The 22,136-nt window shown below is 35.0% G+C and overlaps 1 protein-coding gene across 1 annotated transcript in view; it reads left to right on the plus strand.

Moving 5' to 3' along the window:
• Positions 1–21,743, plus strand: part of ATP7A (ATPase copper transporting alpha) — a 101,303-nt gene extending 79,560 nt beyond the window's left edge. Inside the window, 13 exon segments of the mRNA XM_037822881.1 lie at positions 794–885; positions 1,857–1,984; positions 3,001–3,155; positions 3,370–3,504; positions 5,233–5,427; positions 7,936–8,118; positions 10,455–10,668; positions 15,608–15,754; positions 17,030–17,172; positions 18,419–18,622; positions 19,141–19,258; positions 20,642–20,744; positions 21,109–21,743. Of these exon segments, the coding sequence (XP_037678809.1) occupies positions 794–885; positions 1,857–1,984; positions 3,001–3,155; positions 3,370–3,504; positions 5,233–5,427; positions 7,936–8,118; positions 10,455–10,668; positions 15,608–15,754; positions 17,030–17,172; positions 18,419–18,622; positions 19,141–19,258; positions 20,642–20,744; positions 21,109–21,385 (2,094 nt within the window). The 3' untranslated portion in view covers positions 21,386–21,743.
• The last annotated feature ends 393 nt before the right edge of the window (positions 21,744–22,136 follow it).

Here is a 22,136-nt window from a genome sequence, read left to right on the forward strand (position 1 = left end):
ACATACCTTTACTTTATAGAATTTTTCAAACATAGTATACATACCACTTTGAACCCCAACACTATAAAGTTTTTCCATGTTTTTTATACTCTAGATAATTATTTGATATTTCTGAATAATATTCTGTCAAATCAATGTTCTGTAATTTCTTAAACCATTCCGGTTTTGTTCTGAATTAGATTTTTCCCAATTTGTTTTATTTTAGGTAATTCTGCATTGAACACATTCATGTCTAACAGTAATTTCTATTGCACTGGTAGTATATTAGTATAAATTACAAAGTACATGATTACTGGATTAAATGACATAAATCTTTCTATGGCTCATGATACAAGTTTTGACAATTTTACAGGGCCCACAAGAGTATGTCAGTGAACTAGTTTTACTACAACTTCATCAGCATAGAGTAATATCTAAACTCTTACTAAATTAGTAGGTATTAAATGGTATTTAAGGGTTGTTTTAGTTTGCATTTCTCCCATGAATATTTTTCTGTACATTGGGTATTATTTCTGCTTAAATGAATTGCCTATTCATGTTCTTTGCCTGTGTATCTATTGGATTCCTGATATTTTTCTTACTAATTTAAATTATTCTTTATAAATTACACCTAATAATACTTTTTTATATTTTATGTACTTCATAATTTTTAAGTGAAAATTTTTCTGATGAACAAATGTATTTCCTAAAGCTGTTTTTTAGGGGATAAATGCTAAAGGTTGTATCTGTTTTTTAGTTAAGACCTAAACTTTTTCTTCCTTAGGATTGTCAACATGTTTGTTTTAATTTATAGGGCAAAACTTCAGAGGCTTTTGCAAAGTTAATTTCACTACAAGCTACAGAAGCAACTATTGTAACCTTTGACTCTGATAACATCCTCCTGAGGTATTTGGTCTTGGTTCTTACCCCTTCTCCTTTTTTAACCTCGTACAAAAAATTTCAAATACACATAGAAGTAGAGAGAAGAGTATAATGAACCCATATGATTTATCTCCTAGATTCAGCAGTTATCCACTTTTTGCCAAACTTATTTCATCTATCCATTTTTTCTTTTTTTCTGTTGTTGCTGTGGTATTTTAAAGCAAATCTCAGTCATATCATTTTACCACTAAGTATTTCTGTAGTATCTCTAAAAAATAAAGACATACTTATATAATTACAAAACCATATTGTACCTAAGAAAGTTAACAGTAATTCCTTAAAATCATCTAATACTCAGTCCATATGAATACTTTTCAAATTGTCTCCAAAATGTTTTTTTAAGCCTCTTTGTTTGAAATAGAATTCAAACAAGGTCTGCTCATCATTGTGTTTGACTATCATGTCTTAGATCTCTTTTAATCTAGAACAAACATTTCTCTCTCTCCATACAATTGGCTTCTTGAAAAAACTTCTATCAGTTGTCCTGTAGAATGTCCCACAGTCTGAATTTGTCCCCTTGCTTCCTTGCAAACACTTTTTCTATAACTCCTGTGTAAACTGGAAATTAGAGTTAAAGGTTTGATTAAATTTAATTCTTTTGTGTTTCTAATTTTTATACTCATAAATTGCTCAGGCAACTTTAAACCATAACTAAATTGTTCAGTTAAATAAAACCCATTACATTATTTTAAAACTTTCATGTATTCATTTAGTGACTACTCAACAAATACTTAGAGTGTCTCCTTTGTACCAGGTACTATACTGTCCATCAGCAATGAACAGATCCAGCATAGTTCCTAGCTTACATGTTGGTACTAGCTTCCATTGGTAGTAATCATAGAGCTATATGCTCTACATGAACTAAGAAGAGTGGATTGAGAGAACAGGGTGAGAAGCATATTGTCATGATGCTTTACATGTTAACTTATTTCCAGGGAAGAACAAGTGGATGTGGAACTTGTACAACGTGGAGACATGATTAAAGTGAGCCCAGGAGGCAAATTTCCAGTGGATGGTCATGATATTGAAGGGCATTCTATGGTAGATGAGTCCCTCATCACAGGTATGTTCTTTCAGAGGATTATGATATGAAAGTGAAATAAATCCAAATTATTAATGAAAAATGGCTGTGAAGAGTAAAGAACTTTTTGTGGAACCTATGCAATCAGTAAGTTGTGAGCAAAGAGGGCATGAGTTATTTTTCTGTATTAAATCAGTCTCCTCAGATTTAATTTGTGGTTTTAGCTATGCTATAGAAGATTTGTTTCACTTAGGGTTGTTAATTCCTAAAATGTATAACCAAAGGAAGTTGTCTTAGTCTGCTGTAGAGACTGATAAACTTTGACAAACCTTCCTGGGCAAATAGCTATTCTGTCTTTCTACCCTAAAGATTGGTCTAGTCTGAGCTGGGATACAACTCCAAGTTTTCCACATCAGAATCTGCCTTAAGAGAGTAGGCCTAGAGTAGCATTAGAGATCTTGGATAACTAAGGCCAATCTGGAGTAGAACCCAAATAATACCTTTCCTACCTCAAACCTTAGGATAGACCCACAAGAGACTCAGATTATGAACTATGTGGAAAAATATTTTAGGACTCTGTGTTTCTCAATAGGGGCACTATTGCTAGTTTGGATGGGACAACTTTTAGTTCTAGCAAACTGTCTTGTAGATTGCAGTACATTTATTATCCCTGACCACAGCCCACTAAATTCTAGTGACAGCATTCCATACCTCCCAGTCATTATTACAAATGAAAACTAGCTCCCACATTTCCAAATGCTCCTTGGGAACAGGCTGAGAACTAATGATGTAGATCTAGGGTAGAACTCCTGAAGTATCTCCGAACAAGAACTAATAACATATTAGGTTTTTCCAGTTTGAAATATGTATCCCTGGGTTTGACCTAGAGCTGATATAAGAATAAAGGGAGAGGGCAACTTTCATTTAGGATTTGTCCAGGTTCAATTTCATCTAGTAAGACCCTCCTTTCTAAATATTTTTGACAATTAACAAATAGCAACATGTTTCACAATGGTGTTCATATATGTTTCGTAAATCTATCTTTACCCCTCATACAGGGGAGGCAATGCCTGTGGCTAAGAAATCTGGCAGCACAGTGATCGCTGGTTCCATTAACCAGAATGGGTCACTACTAATTCGAGCAACCCATGTTGGAGCAGACACTACCCTTTCTCAAATTGTAAAACTTGTGGAGGAGACACAAACTTCAAAGGTAATTTAACTCCTAGGAGAAACAGAAAGTATTTTCTTTAAAGCCCTTTCAATATCCATCTTGATCTAGTTTTTACATGTTCCTTTGATTAATTTCATTTGCATTAGTATGGAGTTTATTAAAATATTTCTGTTTGTGCTCAGTACCAAATATACTCTATATTCAATATCAGTAAAGGTCACTTTGATATACATATTATTATTTTTAATTGTAGGCTTCTATCCAGCAGTTTGCAGACAAACTCAGTGGCTACTTTGTTCCTTTTATTGTGATTGTTTCCATTGCTACCCTCTTGGTTTGGATTATAATTGGATTTCTTAATTTTGAAATTGTGGAAACCTACTTTCCTGTAAGTAACTTGCAAGAACTCTTTACCATGTGCAAAACAGTCTGTGAATCTCTTGCATAAATAATTAAGTGGAATATAATTTACTAGTATGTTTAATGGATTGGAGAAGGAGGGTGATAAGAAAAACATTGACATTTCTGTAAGTATAAAAGGCTTCTTTTAGGAAAGACAGTTTTTTTTTCTATTATGATTTGTGATTTTCCAAAAACAAGTACTGAACTTTTACATTTTAAACTTAGTCTCATTTCCAGCATGATTTTGCTTTCAAAAGGGACTATATGATATATTAAAGAAAAACCTCGGTATCTCAGCTCTGCCGCTTATATCAGTGTGATCTTAGGTCACTTAATTTCTCTCTGAGCTTCAGTTTCCTCATCAATAAAATGAGTTCCCCATTCTGCATAACTTGCAGTTGTCATGAAGGTTAAATAAGATAATAAATTAGAAAGACTTGGTTATTTATTAAATGCTTTATAAATATAGGATAGTATTATTGCCTGCTCATCTAGTTCCACTATAGTCTTTAAAGTATGGTGCAGTAAAATGGTAATAATTAGCCGAGCTAGACATCGGCCTCAAATTAGACATATACCTTTAAGTCACTTAACTTCTCTTATTCTGTTTTCTCATCTGTAAAATAGGGATAATAACTAAATTACAGAATTGGAGGTAGTGTAGATGAAAGCATGCAACATACATTAAAACATACACACATGACAAATATGAAATTGTAAGATTAGATATCTACGAAAATCCCTTCCAAATCCGTTTCTATATAGATATATAACTCTAAGATGAACACTTAGTTTAATTTAGGTATTTGAAAACTTAGTAAGAACCCAGTACTGTAAAACCATTACTACTAAGAAAGTCTTACTTTGTTGTGTTTCTCCATTTAAAAAAATGCTATGCTGTATCACTTTTTCAAACTGTCCCTTTAATTACAGAACAAGTAGAATCGTAACAACTATACATCTATTTCATGTTATGGTCATTAGTGTAATATAAAAAAGTTTCTTTAAACAATTTACATTCTTTAAGTACATATTGAACAAGAATATGTACTTAAACATATTTTGTAATGTGTGTCCTACAGGAATTTTTCTCATGAGTTCAGATCTTAGTAAATTTCCTCTAAAAATATCAGTCATTATTTACCCACATGAGAAAGTACTCAATGTCACTGAGAACTTAACTAGCAGTTCACATTGTTACATCCAGAGTCATTTTTTGGAATGTGATTAAGCTCCCTTTGCATGATGTGATCTTTTTCACTGTCTTTAAAGAATTGTGTGACAGGCAGATTCCTGATCTTAATGTACAGTGTTACTGAGATTCAGAATTCTGTTTGTTCAGGATCGTATTTGAGAATTATGTCCCATGTTTGTAGCTATCCTGAAAATCCCTAATAAAAGCACTTACTCTCAAAATGGGGCAAACAAAAAAGGCTCCGAATTTTATGTTCCCTCTATTCACTCTGTAATTTGTAACTCTGGAATCAGCAAAAATGAAATGTTGCTTTTAGGACTATGACATACTTCCCAGTTAAGTCACAGTTTCTTCATAGAAGAAAAAAAGTGTTTTCTTGCTAGCTGCTAAAACACAATTTGGAAGCTAGGCAGGATGTGTGTGACTTCAAAATTGTGGTTTTATTTAAGTAGGGTTAGGCTTTGTTTTGTTTTGTACAGCTCTAAAGCAATAACCAAAATTTATGCCTCTCTTTTAAAGGGCTACAATAGAAGTATCTCCAGAACAGAAACAATAATACGCTTTCCTTTTCAAGCCTCTATCACAGTTCTGTGTATTGCATGCCCCTGTTCTCTGGGACTGGCCACTCCAACTGCTGTGATGGTTGGTACAGGAGTAGGTGCTCAAAATGGCATACTAATCAAAGGTGGAGAGCCATTGGAAATGACACATAAGGTAAGAGAGTCCCCAGGAACTAAAAATTGCCCCATCCAAACTAGCAATAATGCCCCTATTGAGAAACAGAGTCCTAAATTATTTTTCCACATAGTCCATAACCTGAGTCTCTTGTGATACTTTCCTGAGGGTTGAGGTAGGACAGGTGTTATTTATGTTCTACTCCAGATTGGCCTCAGTTACTTAAGATCTCTAAGGCCTATCCAGGCCCAGTCTCTTAAAGCAGATCCTGATGTGGAAAATCTGGAATTGTATCCCAGCTCAGACTAGACCCAATTTTTAGGGTAGTAAGACAGAATAGCTATTTTCCCAGGAAAGTTTGTCAAAGTCTATCAGGCTTCTTGTATGTGACTCCACATTTGTATTCTTCGACTACCTCTTGTAATTACAATACAGATTCTTTGTCTGCTACCACTAGTTGACAGTTTAGAGTTATTATTTTGGAAACATAATCCTGTCCTTGATGTCTCTCATATTAATGTTTCCATAAGAGTCTCAATTAAGGCTTCTTACTTCAACTAAAACCATGTTCCTACTAATATAATTGTATTATGAGGACATAAACCATATGCAGATACATATGGTAAACATAGAACACAGCTTAAAATAAATTTGGAACCTCATCTAGCCAGTGAATATAGGCTATTAATTTTTACAGTAATTTAAAATTTTGAGATAATTTCAAACTTCGATTTTGCATAGTCATTTAGCATAATTAAGTAGTTGAACATTCGCAGAGGAGTATTAGCTATAACTAAGCATATTTCTTCCCTGATTCTCCCTTTCTTGTGCCTTCTAAAGACAGTGAATAGGTTAGCTTATTAAACAACAAGAATTCCTGTATACCTTTATTCATAGTTCCCTGTTTATTTTCATTTTGCCCCATTTCCTTTACCATTTTCTCTCTCATTCTCTCTCCCTCTCCGTCACGCATGCATGCTTTCTCTCTCTCTCTCTCTCTCTCTCTCTCTCTCTCTCTCTCACACACACACACACACACACACGTTTTTCCTGAACTATTCAAGAATAGGTGCAGTTTTCAGACCCCTTTCCTAAGAACCCGGATATTCCCTTATATAACCACAGTATTATCAGAATCAAGAAATTACTATTGATACAGCACTGCTATCTAATCTATAGTCCATGCTCCAGTTTCCTTAATTATCTCAGTAATGTTCTTTATAGCTATTTTTCTCTTATACTTTGCATTTAGTTGTCACATCTCTTTCATCTCTGCTCCCTGGGCTATTCATTTCTCAGGGTTCTGAGAGGTGACTATATTGTTTTACTGGTTTGCTAAAGCTACCAAAATGCAATATACCAGAAATGGAGTGGCTTTTTCAATGGGTATTTATCAGGCTGCAAATTTACAGCTCTGAGCCCATGAAAATGTCCCAAATTAAGGCATCAAGAGGTAGATACCTTCTCGGAAGAAAGGCCGATGGCATCTGGGTTTCCTCTGTCACATGGGAAGGCACATGGCCGGAGTCTGCTGGTCCTCTCCCAGGCTTAGCTTCTGGTTTCCGTGTCTTTTTCCAAAATATCTCTGGGCTTCTGGCTCAGCTCCTGTGGGTCCTTGCTTCTCCCAGGGGCAAACTCTGGATTATATATCTTACCTTCTTTCCAAAATGTCTCTCTCACATTCTCTCTTAGCTTCTCTGGGGCAAACTCTGAGCTTCATCTCTTAGCTTAGCATCTCCAAATGTCTTTGTTTCTGCATCTCCAAGCATCTGGGTCTGTGTTGGCTCTCAGCTCTCTGTCTCTCCCTGAGTTCTCTGAAGGACTCCAATAAACTAATTAAGACCCACCTTGAATGGGTGGGGTCACATCTCCATGGAAACAACCTAATCAAAAGAGCCCACCCACTATAGGTGTGACCCCACAAGAGTGGATTAAAAGAATGTAGTCTTTTATGGGATACATAACAGATTCAAACCAGCACAATTCTCTAATTCCAGACTCTTCCTTTTTCCTATCTGGGCTATGTTTCCGTCATTGGTTCCCTGAGCTGTCTCTTCTCACTGCAAACTTCTAAAGTAGACCCAATTTAACCAAAGCAACCCAGTAGGTCTTAGCTGATGCCCACTTCAACTTGGTTACTTACCTTTGCTCTTATAGTCATCTGCCTGTTGCCCAGATCTTCCCTATGGATCTTATCATTCAGTAGTATTGAAAGCCTTTCTGTTTTCCCTGGAGATTCTAGAGGCATCTCTTAATTACCTATTAACAGTCAAGCCCTTAACAATTAACTCTAGTTTTTTAACATATTCCCTTGGTCATTTAGCATGATTAAACAGTTGAGCATTTGCAGGGGGTAGAATATTAGCTATAACTAAGAGTATTTGTTTCCTAATTCTCCCTTCCTTTTTGTCCTTCCAAAGACAGTCAGCTTATTAAGAAACAAAATGGTAATCTGTTTGCCATAGTAATTCTTTTTCTCATTTCTAGAAAGGTAAGGGTAAAGATTATCAAGTTATATAGATGCACTATATTTTAATTTTCTTACAGGTAAAGGTAGTGGTATTTGATAAGACTGGAACCATTACCCATGGAACCCCAGTAGTGAATCAAGTAAAGGTTCTAGTGGAAAGTAACAAAATTTCACGCAATAAAATCCTGGCCATTTTGGGAACTGCTGAAAGTAACAGTGAACACCCTCTAGGAACAGCAGTAACCAAATACTGCAAACAGGTACGTTTTCCCCTTGTTTGTTAATGTAGTCATCTCCTCTAGGAATTACCCAAAAACCCTATCCAAGTATAAGCAATAGAAGGCCAGACAGGTGTTTGACTATGATTTACATATGGCTGGTATGAGGCTAGAGAGACTTGTATTTTCTCTTTTAATTTTATAAAATATCTTAGTTTCTTCATACATGAAAGTTGAACGATGAAAACAGAAATTTACTGTAATCCTACCACATGGATAACTCCTGTTGACATAAAAATTAATAATAAAAGTAATACGAAAAAGTTAGGGTAGTCACTGCCTAGACACCCCTGAAGATCGAGAAAATGATTAAATGAGAGAAAGGGTAGCAACAGACAAGATAGGATTTAACAAAGGATTACAAATACTGAATCTTTATACAAATATATATATATTAGATGTTAGGTGTTAGAATGGCTAGAGGGAAATAACTGAAATGGTGAAGCTGTTACCCATAGCATTCTTTGAAATTTGCTCTATAGCTACTCACTAAATTGTACTTTAAAAGTTACCACCTTTCTGTATATGTCTTATATTTCACAATAAAGAAATAACTGAAACTGTGGAACTGTAACCCATAACATTCTTTGAAATTACCCATATAGCTACTTATTAAATCATGCTTTGGAAGTTACTACTTTTTTGTATATATGTTATATATCACAATAAGAAATAACTGAAATTGTGGAACTGTAACCCATAACATTCTTTGAAATTTGCTCCCTATTTGTTAAATTGTACTTTGAAAGTTATCACTCTTCTGTATATATATTAAATTTCACAATAAAATGTATTAAAAATAATGAATAAAAGTCACACATACTTTTGGTAGGAAAATTCAGGTAATTCATACAGTTACATAATGAAAAGTGAAAGTCTCATTCCCCATCACTTTCCGTAATTCCTCTCTACAAAGTTTATCAACTGTTAACCTGTGAACAGCTTTTTAAGCAGCAGCTTTATTGCAATATAATTCACACACCATAAAGTTCATCCTTTTTAAGTGTACAATTCAATAGATTTTAGTATATTCACAACTTGTGCATCTGTCAACAGTTTTTAATGCATATACCAACATGCCTTTTATTTATTCTTTTTAACCCTGCATAGAAAGATCATACAGTGACCACTCTTTGGTACCTTGTTGTTGTTTTAAAAATTTTATTAAATGATTTTCCACATCAGGACATACAGATCTGCCTCACTGTTTTTAATGACTGTATTGTATTATTACTGTATGATTGTTATTTTGTTCTTACAATGTACAGTAAACATTTTTGTCAGCTTTTACAAGTTTATCTGTATGTTAAATGCCTATCAATGCAATTGCTCTATCAAAGGATATATGCAGTTAAATTTTCATAAATATTACCAATAACAAATGATAAACATTGTCAACACCCAAGTGAAAGTTTGTATCAGTTTATATCTTCATCACAAGTTTTAAGAGTGCCCATTTCCCCACACTCTTGGTAACACTTAATTTTTTCCAGTTTAATAAGTGAAAAGTGTTTATTCATTGTTGGTTTGCTTTGTATTTCCTTAATTATGAATAAGGTTGAGCATCAGTTTATTGGCCATTTCTGTTTCTTATCTGTAACCTGTTTGTATCCTTTGCCTATTTTTCCATAGAATTGTTTCTCTTTTCTCACTGAGTTTATAAATTATCACACATTAATTTTAAAGTTAAAATGTAGCAATTTCTACCATTAGTTACCTTTTCTTTATTTGTTCTTTCCTTTCTACGTATTAACTACTACTGACCTGGCTTATTTTTACCCAACTCAAACAGAGAAGATGAAGCTATTAATAGCCACGAAACGATGATAGCCATCTGAATTCTTTGGCTTACTAAAGACACAACATCATAATATTGAGAGCACCCTGGTAACTAAAGGCCCTATTAGCTCTGTTACCCTTTGCTCTGTATTGAATAGGAAATCTAACTTGTCTATAGAGTTAAAAATTTAACTTGTAATTTTCTACTGGATAGGGTAGATAATATTGATAAACAACTTATGTTTTCTTTCCCCAAACATGCTATAATTTTTAGAGTATGGGATTAGAAACAGTGGATTCTGAGGTTCTCGTATAACTTTGGATATGATACTCAGCACTTTATTCCTTCATTCTTATCAAAATCCACTGTAAATTAGGCAATGACTAGTGACAGTTTTATTTGAAATATTTAGTATTTACCAGACATGTAGCATGTGTCTAAGCATTTACAATTAACCAGGAGTAATCTTTGAGCTTGCTGATGGATGACCTTGGATTATTAGAACAGCAGAGGAAATCCTTCTGTTTCTATTTGTTAGGAACTGGACACTGAAACCTTGGGTACCTGCATAGATTTCCAGGTTATGCCAGGCTGTGGTATTAGCTGTAAAGTCACCAATATTGAAGGCTTGCTGCATGAGAATAACTGGAAGATAGAGGAAAACAATATTAAAAACGCATCGCTCTGTCAAATTGATGCAAGTAGTGAACAATCAACTTCGTCTTCCATGATTATTGATGCCCAGCTCTCAAGTAAGCTAATTTTCTTTGTAGTACCTATTATGGGACAGTTATGGACAGATAGCTAACTTTATAACCCTGAACTGTTACATAAGAAACAAAAATTGTCATCATGGTTTCATTCTCTCAAATCAATTCTACCATAGACTTTCTTCACTTCACTCAAGTTCCTAGGGAGCATTTCCCAACTGTGTTCATTGATACCACCATAGGGTGATGAGGTTGAGCTTTAGCTGGTCTTCCATCTTAGTTCAGGAGTTCTTCTATTTCTCACCACAGCTACTCCAAACCTTTTATGTGTTTCACAAGAGTCTATGATCCTCCCTCTAATTCCCTCAGCAAATTACTTTGCTTATTTTCATATGGAAAACTAAGATTGCCAAATGTGTCCTTTCCATTTTTTTTTCCCAGAATTATTCCTCTTTCAGGGGAAGAGATATTCTTCATCTTGCCTAATGAATACCTTCATCTTTGCTCTAGATACACCCTTTCTTGACTCCTTAGGGACCTTGATCTATGTCCCCTAGCTTTTTTATTTTCCATCTCCCCTATATTAGTTCATTTTCCTAAAAGTAAGATGTTTCTTCCATCAAAATATCTGTATTGCTTTCTAGATTATGTCCTATATGTCTTTCTTTTCCTTTATATCTATGCTTCTAGAAAGAGAAGTCTGTGATTGCTGAACTCACTTATTCATTGCACATTCATGTCTCAATTCATTGCAGTCTGGCTTCTGCCCCATCTATACTCCTGAAACTGTTCTTGCTAAGCCCAATGATGATCTTACTCAGTGCCATCTCCAGTGATCAGTCTTCATATTTTATGACCCGCTAAGGCATTGGATAGTGTTGACCATTCCATGCTTCCTAAGCCTCTTTCCTCCCTTGATTTCATGACTACTTTCTCTAGATTCTCTTCTCATTTCCCTGGCTGTCCCTGTTAATTCTACATTGATTCCTCTTTTCTCCTGCTCCCAAATGTTGGATGTTCTCAGGATTTTGTTCTTTGTCTTTTTCTCATTTTGCATACTCTCTCTGTACAGTTTCACTCATGCCCATCACTTCTTCTCCCACCTATAGGATTCTGCTACCACTCCAGAATCCACATTTCCAGCCAAGATGTGTTTTCTGAGCTTCATGTTGATCTATCCATCTCTCCAGAAGACATGATATACTCACCTGTTCTAGCTACTCCCCACTAGTTTGTGCCAGAGTGATTTTGCTAATGTGCAAATCTGACCACATCACTTTCTAATACATTTTATTAAGGTGGTTTATAACCTTTTTTTGAATCATGAACCCTTGGAGGAATGTGATGAAAGCTGTGGACTCACCCCTGAAAAAATCTTTGTTTCAGGAGGTTCAAATATATCCTGACGCCTATCCATGGATCTCTGTTAAGGATCCCTGTTCTAATGGCTCTGTTATCTCCTACAGGACAAAATCCAGTCTTTCTAGACTTTGTTCCATATCTGTTCCTCATAATCTATCTCTTTCCTACCTGTATCACCCACTTTTTCTTTTTCCACTGCTCCACATGTACTCTATTTTCTTTCCATACCGAACTACTTGCAATTCCTCCCTAAATGGTTCCATTTTATTCCTATTTCATCATCTCATTTACTGTTTTCTCTATGTAATATCCTTGTCTGCAGATGGATCTACCTGGGGAACTTATGCTCATCTTTCAAGACCCAACTCAAATCTTTGTTCAGTGAAGACTTTGCTGACTAACACACTCAGGCAGAGCTATTAGCTCTTCTTTTGGAGTCATACCTATACTTCATCTCTGTTATTGTACCAAGCAAACTGCATTATAATTATTTACCTGCCTGTTTCTACTAGACTGTGATTTCTTTATTTATCTGTGAAGTTCCAGTGTCACACACACTGACTTATAGTAAATTTATTCATTTTACTTACTGTGTGTCATGGACTGTTCAAGGCACTAAGGAATCAGCAATGATTACCTCATGGAGCTTACATTCTGGTGAGATAACACAAGACAGTGAGCAAACAAATAAGAAAATGTAGTATGTCACAGATAATGCTATGGAGGAAAATAAAGTAGAGTAAGTATACAGAATGCTCGGAGTATGGGGTACTATTTTATATAGGTTATTCAGGGTAGGCCTCATTGAGAGGGTGGCTTTTGAGCAAAGACCTGAAGAGAGTGAAGGAGAAGGCTATGTGATTGTGACAAAAGTATTCTGGGCATGAGGAATAGTAAGTATAAAAGCCTTGAGATGTGGGAATGTATAACACAGTGAATCCTGTGGTAGACAATGTTTGTGCTTAACTGTACAAATATTAAAAAGTTCTTTCATGAACTAGAACAATTGTGTGATACTATTACAAGGAATTAATAATAGAGGAATATATGAGAAAAATGTACCTCTTGCAACTATGGACTATAGTTAATAGTAATACTTTAATAATCTTCTATCAACTGTAACAAATGGACTACACCAATAATATGGGTCAATAATAGGGGGAGATAAGGGGTATGAGAGAATTTGAGTTTCCTTTTTTATTTTTATTTCTTTTCTGGAGTAATTAAAATGTTCTAAAATTGATCATCAGGTTGTAGGCACAACTGTGTAATCATACTGTGAGCCAGTGGTTGCACACTTCAGGTGGTTTGTATGGTGTGTAAATATATCTCAATAAAACTGCTTTTAAAAGAAAGGCTGAGAAGGGCATATGCTTGGCTTGTTTGAGGAGCAACAAGGATACCAGTATGGCTAGACCAGGATAAATGAGTGGTAAAGGAGTAAGAGATGAGGTCAGAGAGCTTGTGGGGGGACTAGATCATGGAAGGATATTAGGAGGACTTTGGCTTTTACCCTGAGATGGGAAGTGATTTGAAGGTTTTGAGTAGAGGAGTGACAGAATCTGACTTATTGTTTTAAAAATATTACTTTGGCTGCTCTGGTAAAGATGGACTTTGGAGGGGGCAAGGGCAGAAGCAGGGAAATGAGTTAGGGGCTACTGACATAATCCAGATGAAAGATTATAGTGGCTTGGACCAATGTGGTAACAGTAGAGGTACTGGGAAGTGGTCAACTTCTGGACGTGTCTTAAAGGAAGAGCTAACAGATTTGCTCATGAATTAGAATGGGGTATGAGAGAAGCAGGAATCAAGAATTATGCCAAGGTTTTGGCCTAAGCAATTAGAAAGATGGTGTTACCATTTAAATAAGGTGGGAAAACTGCAGTAGTGGCAGTATTGGAGAGAAGATCAGGAGTTCAGTTTTGGATATGTGAAGTTTGAGTGCCTATTAGACATCCAAGTGCAGATGCCATAAAACTGAAAATACCAAGTGAGCAGTTGGCTTCACAAGTCTGGAGTTCAAGGAAATAGACTGGGTAGTAGATACAGATTTCAGAGTCATCTGTTTATAGACCTGCACTGTCCAATATTGTAGCCACTAGTCACATAAGAATATTTAAATGTAAATTAACTTAAATTGAATTAAATTACGTTCAGCTCTTCAATAATACTAGCCATATTTCAGTGCTCAATAGCCAGTAGCTACTGTATTAAACAGAGCAAATATGAAACATTGCCATCATTGCAGAATGTTCTATTGGACAGCACTATTGTAGATGGTACTTAAAGCCATGAGACTGGATAAGATCCCAAAGGAGTGAGAGTAGATAGAGGGGAAAAGAAAGAGTTAAGGACTGATCCCCAGGGCACAACAAAATTAAGAAATCAAGAAGATGAGAATAGATCAGCAAAGACGACTGAGAAGGAATAACCAGTAAGAAGGTAAACCATAAGAATGTCATATTTTAGAAGCCAAAGCAAAGAGAGTATTTCAAGAAGGTGAGAGTGATCAACTGTGTTAAATGCTGCTAAAAAGGCAAGTAAGGTGAGGACTGAGAATTAACCATTGAGTTAATTAAAGATCACTGGTATACTATATGAACAATTTCCTTGGGGTAATAGAGACAAAGACTTTATTGGAGTGGGTTCTCAAGAGAATGGGAAGATATGAATTGGAGATAGTCAAAAGAGACAACACTTTTAGAAAGTTTTACTATATATATAAACAGATAGATGGGGTGGTAGCATTAAGAGGGTTTTTAAGGTGGGACAATGTACACAGGTTTGTATGCTGATAGGAACAATCTGATAGAGAGAGAAAATTTGATGATGTAGGAGACAGAGGGGAAAATTGCTGGAGAGATAGTCTAGAATAGGCAAGAAGAAGGGGATCTAGTGGGCAAGTGGGGAGGCTGGCCTTAAATGGGAGCAGGAGCAGTTAACCGAAAGGAAGTTAGATTATGTGGACATAGGCAAAGATAGTTGTGTAGATGTGGTAATGAGAGTTTGTGCAAATTCTCTTCTATTTTATTTTTGTAGTAGGAAGTAAAGTCATCACCTGGTATGAGAATGGAGGAGGAACAGTTGGACATTTGAGGGGAAAAGAGGGGTATGAAATAGCCATCTAGAAGCAATGGAGAATGAATGAAGAAATGTAGTAGAATTGCCAGATAACACTAAGGGCCCACTTAAAGTTAGTGGTAGCAGGTTTAAAATGAGAGAAGTCAACATGGTTATGTGCTTTTGTCCAACCACATTTAGCTACTGATGCCCAGTAAATATTTTGAATTTGATTGAATTGTCGTGGAAGGACAAAGGAAAACCTTTGCTGAGAAAGTAACATTTGGACTGGCTCTTGAAGAATCTGATGGAGTTTGCTATTTGGAGAGGAAGGAGAAGGACATTCCAGATGGAGGCAGCAACATGTGCAAAGGCTCAGAGTCATGAGAGAGTAGAGTATGTTCCTAGAAAATCTGAAAATCACTGTTGTCACCTGTGTTCTTTCAAAAATACAAGGTAGTGACTGCAAGGTTAGATGGAAAGAACTTGCTTGTCTCTGATGGAGTTGTTATAAAGATTAAATGAGCTCACTAAATGTTATTTCTGTACTTTCTTTCAGATGTTCTTAATGCTCAGCAGTACAAAGTCCTCATTGGTAACAGGGAATGGATGGTTAGAAATGGTCTTGTTATTAATAATGATGTAGATGATTCCATGACTGAACATGAGAGAAAAGGTCAGACTGCTGTACTGGTGGCAGTTGGTGGTAAGATTTAGTATGAAATGATTCAGTGTCGTGATCTCAGGTACTGTTTTATGTGTATTTTTTTAGATACTTCTGAACTATGAGGGTTATTCAAGAGCAGCTTTAATACAAAGTGAAAATGTTAACAATACGTGCTACTGATTAATTTAAAAATCTGTTGCATTTGCCTGGCTTTATTATTTTCTTCTCTAGCCTACATTTGAAAAAAATAGCTAATCAAGAAATTCTTAAAAACCTAAAAAATAGCATAACATTAAAATAATAGCATAGTAAAATAACATCCATAATCCCATCATGCTAACACAATGTCAGTTTTAATATCATATGTGCCATTCATGTGTTTGTTCTTATAGTAATATTTTTACAGAATTTTATTATTGCACATAATATTTTTAAGTGAGTGCATTTTATTATTTGTAAATTATACCCCCATAAAGTTGAACAGAAATTTCAAAAATCTCTTGTACACATACTGTTTTATTCTGCTTTATTTTACTTAATACATATTTTCTAATTTGCTACATAACTTTATTTTAATGCTGCATTATTTATTAAACTTAAATACCATAATTAATAATTCCTCTGTTGAAAATTTAGGCCATTTTTAATATTTCACTATTATAAATAACACTACAAGAAACATCTTTGAGATTTTGGTTTCTTTTGTTAAATTATTTCTTAGTGTAAATTTTCAGCTGTGAGATTAATGAGTCAACATTTATAATCCTTGCTTAGTATGACGGCAGTATCTTTGAGTTCAGAGAAAAAAGCAGAGAATAACATTTTACTTTTGTTTTTTTAAAATAGAATAAAAGAAATACTTGCAGTGATTTTTTTTTCCCTACCATGAAATGCCATTTTTGTCTCTACCCTTCCCCCACCTTAAAAAGAGAAAAAGTATGAGACTTTTTACTTAAAAAAAAAAAAACAAAACACCCTTTCAGTTTCATTTGCCTTTAAATTAGCTAAAGTGTTTGAGGTTATTGGCAAATACTTCTTTGAGGAAAGAAAAGGGGTCTTTTAGTATCCAGTAAGGACTCTCATTTTCTTATTACTACCCTCATTAGTAACCCCTACTTCAGTCTGTGCGATTCTAATAGCCAAATATGGAGATTTGTTGCAGGATTTGTGGTATAAAGTCTGTGTGGACTCAGATGTTTTGTGTTAAGCAATAAACAACTTAATAAAATTCATTTATTTCTGAAAGTTTAAGTTGGAATATTATTCTGCTTTCTGCATATTTACAACTCTTCTTTTCTGCTGCTACTATACTGGATGAACTGTGTGGGTTGATAGCCATTGCTGATACAGTGAAACCCGAAACAGAATTGGCTGTTCATGTTCTGAAATCTATGGGTTTAGAAGTAGTTCTGATCACTGGAGACAACAGTAAAACAGCTAGATCTATTGCTTCCCAGGTAAATTGGTTTACTTAGTTGTTGGGGTGGGAGTATGTGGTAACCGCCCATACTTCCCATTCTTCATATATATTTTCTTTCTTGTCTTCACACTCTAAAAGAGTTCATATTACCCATTATTTTCATTATCATTGAGTAGCCTTAACTGGTTCCTTAAAGAAGAATTGACATACCCTGCTGGAAGTACTTTGGGCTTTGTGTGTTCCTGTTTTGAGTAAAAAGTTATTTGCTTAGTTTATGGGATTTTTGAGTTTCATCGTATACCAGTTTCTCTTGATGCTTCACCTGAAATGTTGCTCATATTCATCCCCAGGGCTGCCAGCCTAAAACAGGCTTTCATATCTCATGCATAAAACACAGTAGTAGCTTTACACATTTTGCCCTCTAGTCCATCTCAAGTACTGCTGTTCGAACAGTCTTCCTAATGCACCACTTTGACATATTGTTTCTGTGCTCCTGATGCCTAAATTTCCCTTACCTCCAAAACTTTTCTTATATTTTTCTTTTCTACTTTGGAATGCCTTTTCCCCTCTTCTTTTAAATAACACAGGTTATTTAATAACAAGAATGAATACATTCTTGTTATTAAAAAAATATAAAAGGAGATAAAGCTAAAAATTTGTTATCCTTTTCCCATGCTCCCAGTCTGGTCCTACTCCCCCAGATTTCTTCATGTGTTCATATACAAATGTATAGCTCTGATATTTTCAATATAAATTGATCAGTTTGTACAAATTGTTCATCAGTATGCTTTTTTATATATAACTATATGTCTCTCAAACATTTGTCCATGTCTGCACATATAAAGTTATTTCATTCTTTTTACATTGCTGTATGGAAATCCATGGTATGGATGTGTCTTAATTTATGTAACCATTACCTTAATGATGGACATTTAGGTGGTTTTGAAAATTTTTTTATTACAGAACGGTCAGTGATGAACATCCTTGTATATGCATCTTTTTTTTGTACATGTACACATATGTCCAAACTATAGCTAGAAATACAATTGATGAACCATAGGATAAGCACACTTTGATAGATGCTGCCAAGTGTCCTCCAAAAAGACAGTACCAATTTACACCAAGATAGCTCATTTCTCCACATATTTACTAACACTGGATATTATCAGTCTTTAAAATTTGAACATCTGGTGGGTGAAAAATGAGGGCTCATTGTTGCTTAGCCTGTTTCAGATACTAGTAATATTTCTTCAAATTAATTGAATTTATTTTTCCTCATGTAGGTTGGCATTACTAAGGTATTTTCTGAAGTTCTACCTTCCCATAAGGTTGCTAAGGTACAGCAACTTCAAGACGAGGGGAAACGGGTAGCAATGGTAGGAGATGGAATCAATGACTCCCCAGCTCTGGCAATGGCTAATGTTGGAATTGCCATTGGCACAGGCACAGATGTAGCCATTGAAGCAGCCGATGTAGTTTTGATAAGGGTAAGTCCTGTGGCCTGACCTTTGAAGAGAGTGTACTACCCTACATGGTCAGTGACAGTGTCATAAAGTGTATCAGTCACATCAATTCTGTCCTTTTAATTCCCATGCTCTCAAACTGTGAGAATTTGGGGTGGGAGTATGGGAGGTCTTACTAATTACCTCCTGACTTTCTCAGTCCAACTAAGTGAATGAGAATTACAATGTCCTAAAGTGAATAATAAGATTTAGGAGTGTACTTACAATAAAACTATCTTCAGCAACTATTTGCTGAGGTTATTTTAATGGGATTTAATCCCTGTACCAGTATACAACCCTAAAAGTGTTTTTGTAACCCTGAGAAAAATTTCTGAAAAACATTTTCCAAGGCTGACTCAAATTTTTAGAAATATCTGAGATTTGTACTTAATGCACATATTACTCTAAGGTGCATATACTCTTCAATATTACACAGTGTCAAATGCAAACTGACTAGTTAAGTTAGAGTTTCTCATTAATATCACAGATATTTCTATTCTCAGAATGATCTTCTGGATGTAGTGGCAAGTATTGACTTATCAAGGAAGACAGTGAAGAGGATTCAGATAAATTTTGTCTTTGCTCTAATTTATAATCTGGTTGGAATTCCCATAGCTGCTGGTATGTGACTGTTAACTAGTGTTGCTTTATCCTTTGAAATCACTAGAGACCTACCATATTGGAAGTTTTAGTCTTCCTATTATGAGTTTTGAGCTTAGTTTTTTTATGTTCCCTGTGGCATCTTGAGAAGTAATGTTAAAATCAATAATTTTAATTTTCAGCACTGTTCTTTACAGTCTAAGAATGTATACATTTATTTATCTGATAGGTTTATTTTATTTTTCCCTCCAGCTTTATATTTTGAAAACTTTCAAACTACATAAACATTGGGAAAATGGCACAATGAAAATCTGTATACCCTCACTTAAATTCACCAATTGATAATATTTTACCACTTTACTTCATGTCCATATGCTCTCACACACATATATGTCTACTTATTCATTTATTTTTTTGTTGAATAGAACAAATTTACATTTACTCTCACTACCTGTACACAACTACTGTTAACATTTTGGTATATTTCCTTCCTTTCTTTTATACTGTGCATCAATTTTTCCTTGTTACATGGTTGTAATTATAGCATACACAAAAGTTTCTGCTCTTCCCTTAACATTCTGTCATAGCCAACAGGTTGTTGTTTTTTTTTAAGTTGGCAGACTAGATGTAAGAGAGATTGATAGAAGGAATGAGAACAAAGAGAAGAAATTTAGAATTGTTTAATACACATCTGAGAATCTCCTGTACCTAGGGTTTTGGTAGGAGTTAGTAATGACATAAGAAAAAATAGTTGTCACTTTCTTCTTGTTCTTTGTGGTCTGAGAGTTAACACTGAAAGATACGAAATGACATGAGAATAATTAGCAATCTGTTTATCAACAAGGACACACAAGTGTTGAGAAGACAAAGAGTAATAGAGTGATGGAACTCATAGAGTGATGGAACTCCGGTGACAGTAATTCATGGAGCAAGTGATTTTTAAAAAAGTTATATAAGTAACACATGAGCACCTTAGAAAAAGTAAAACATAGAGATAAGCACATAAAAATTTAAAAGAACAAGACTCCATTGTATTAGCAAAAATTAAAATGTCTCTTGAAATCAAGTACGGATGAATTTATAAAACATGAACTGTCATACACAATTGGTAGGATCATGGACTGGTACAGCCATTTTGGTGAGCAATTGAGGAATATCTATCTGAAGTTAAAGATGTGTCCATCTTTTGACCTAACAGTTTTACCCCTAGGTAAGTAACCTAGAGAAATTCTCAAACACATGCACAGAGAGCAGTAGCACTCTATTGAAAAATTGGCAGCAACATAAATCTCCATCAATAAGGGGAAATATCAAAAAAGAAAGTGATTTGTATATGTGTGTAAGAAATTCTCTGGCAATCTGCTTAGTACTATATACTTTATCTAATTCAAACTTGTTTCTTAGGAATTTTTATGCCAATTGGTTTGGTTTTGCAACCTTGGATGGGATCTGCTGCAATGGCTGCTTCATCTGTTTCAGTAGTACTTTCTTCTCTCTTCCTTAAACTGTAAGTATGATGGCTCCTTAAGTTTGTGTTTTATATTCCTTTTATCACCCACTTGGTAGGTTTTATTCTTGTGTTCATCAATGATAACTCCAAACCTTTCTTCATAATAAAATGTTAGCTCTTACTGTAGTTTGTACATAGCAATCAGAAGCACTGAGTGGGGTAAAATCTAGTACATTGGCTCTAAAAGGTAGAATTTCTCTGATCATGTGACTCCACACAATTAAATTTAAACCACCTTCCTAGCAGTGACCATCTTAGTATATTTTATACCAGGCAAATTTCCTTTTTTCATTTTTTAATGTAACAGGTGTTCAGTTCACTTTTGATTATTTCTATCTAATTTTCTTTTGCATGTGTACAGTTACAGGAAACCAACTTATGAGAATTACGAACTGCATCCCCGGAGTCAGATAGGACAGAAGAGTCCTTCAGAAATCAGCATTCATGTTGGAATAGATGACACCTCAAGAAGTTCTCTTAAACTGGGTTTGCTGGACCGTTTTGTTAATTATAGTAGAGCCTCCATAAACTCATTACTGTCTGATAAACGTTCTCTGAACAGCGTTGTTACCAGTGAACCTGACAAGCACTCACTCCTGGTGGAAGACTTCAGGGAAGATGTTGACACTGCATTATAAAAGGCTGCAGAGAATACTAGTAGTTTAACTTGTTACACACTGACAGAGCATTCATGAAGTCATCTTAGGTTTTCAGAATATTATGGAAGGATTTTAGGGATTCTATTTGAGTTGCATTTGTCATATGGCAAAAATATCTTTTTCAGGACATCAGCTCTGAACCTAGCTTTATTTAAAATGAATTTCCTATATATCTATATCTATCTATCTATCTATCTATCTATCTATATATATATGTATTTTGTTTTCATTAGCCACAGATAAGTTAGAGCAGTGAGATTTACAGCAAGACTACAATTAAAGATTGCCAAATTGCTGCTAAATTGATAGTCAGATTTTTTATTTGACAAGGAAGGAAGGAGGGAAGGAGGGAGGGAGGGAGGGAGGGAGGAAGGGAGGAAAGGAGAGGGAGGAAGGTCCCAGAAGTGTATAATTAAAAATGTGAAAATTTGAGAGCATCATCTTGAAGAGATTCTTGAATCCTTATCCTTGCCAGATTGGGGAGCAATGATTTTTAAAGCACTGTATAAACAACTAGTTTTAGAAGGGAAACAATAGAAACTGAAAATAGACGTGCCTTATTTATTGCAGGCTTTCTTTCCCCCTCATTCACCTACAGCTTTGTCCTTGCAGTTGCTTTCTTATGTGCTCCGATATGTTTCTTTCATGTAAACCAGGTTTAGGTGGTTTTTCAGTGACAGAAGTAACTGACAAGTTTTTTGATATCTTGTTCCTTTTTTTATTTTGTAGC

The sequence above is a fragment of the Choloepus didactylus genome, chromosome Y, assembly GCF_015220235.1.
Source record: "Choloepus didactylus isolate mChoDid1 chromosome Y, mChoDid1.pri, whole genome shotgun sequence".
Taxonomy (NCBI): domain Eukaryota; kingdom Metazoa; phylum Chordata; class Mammalia; order Pilosa; family Megalonychidae; genus Choloepus; species Choloepus didactylus.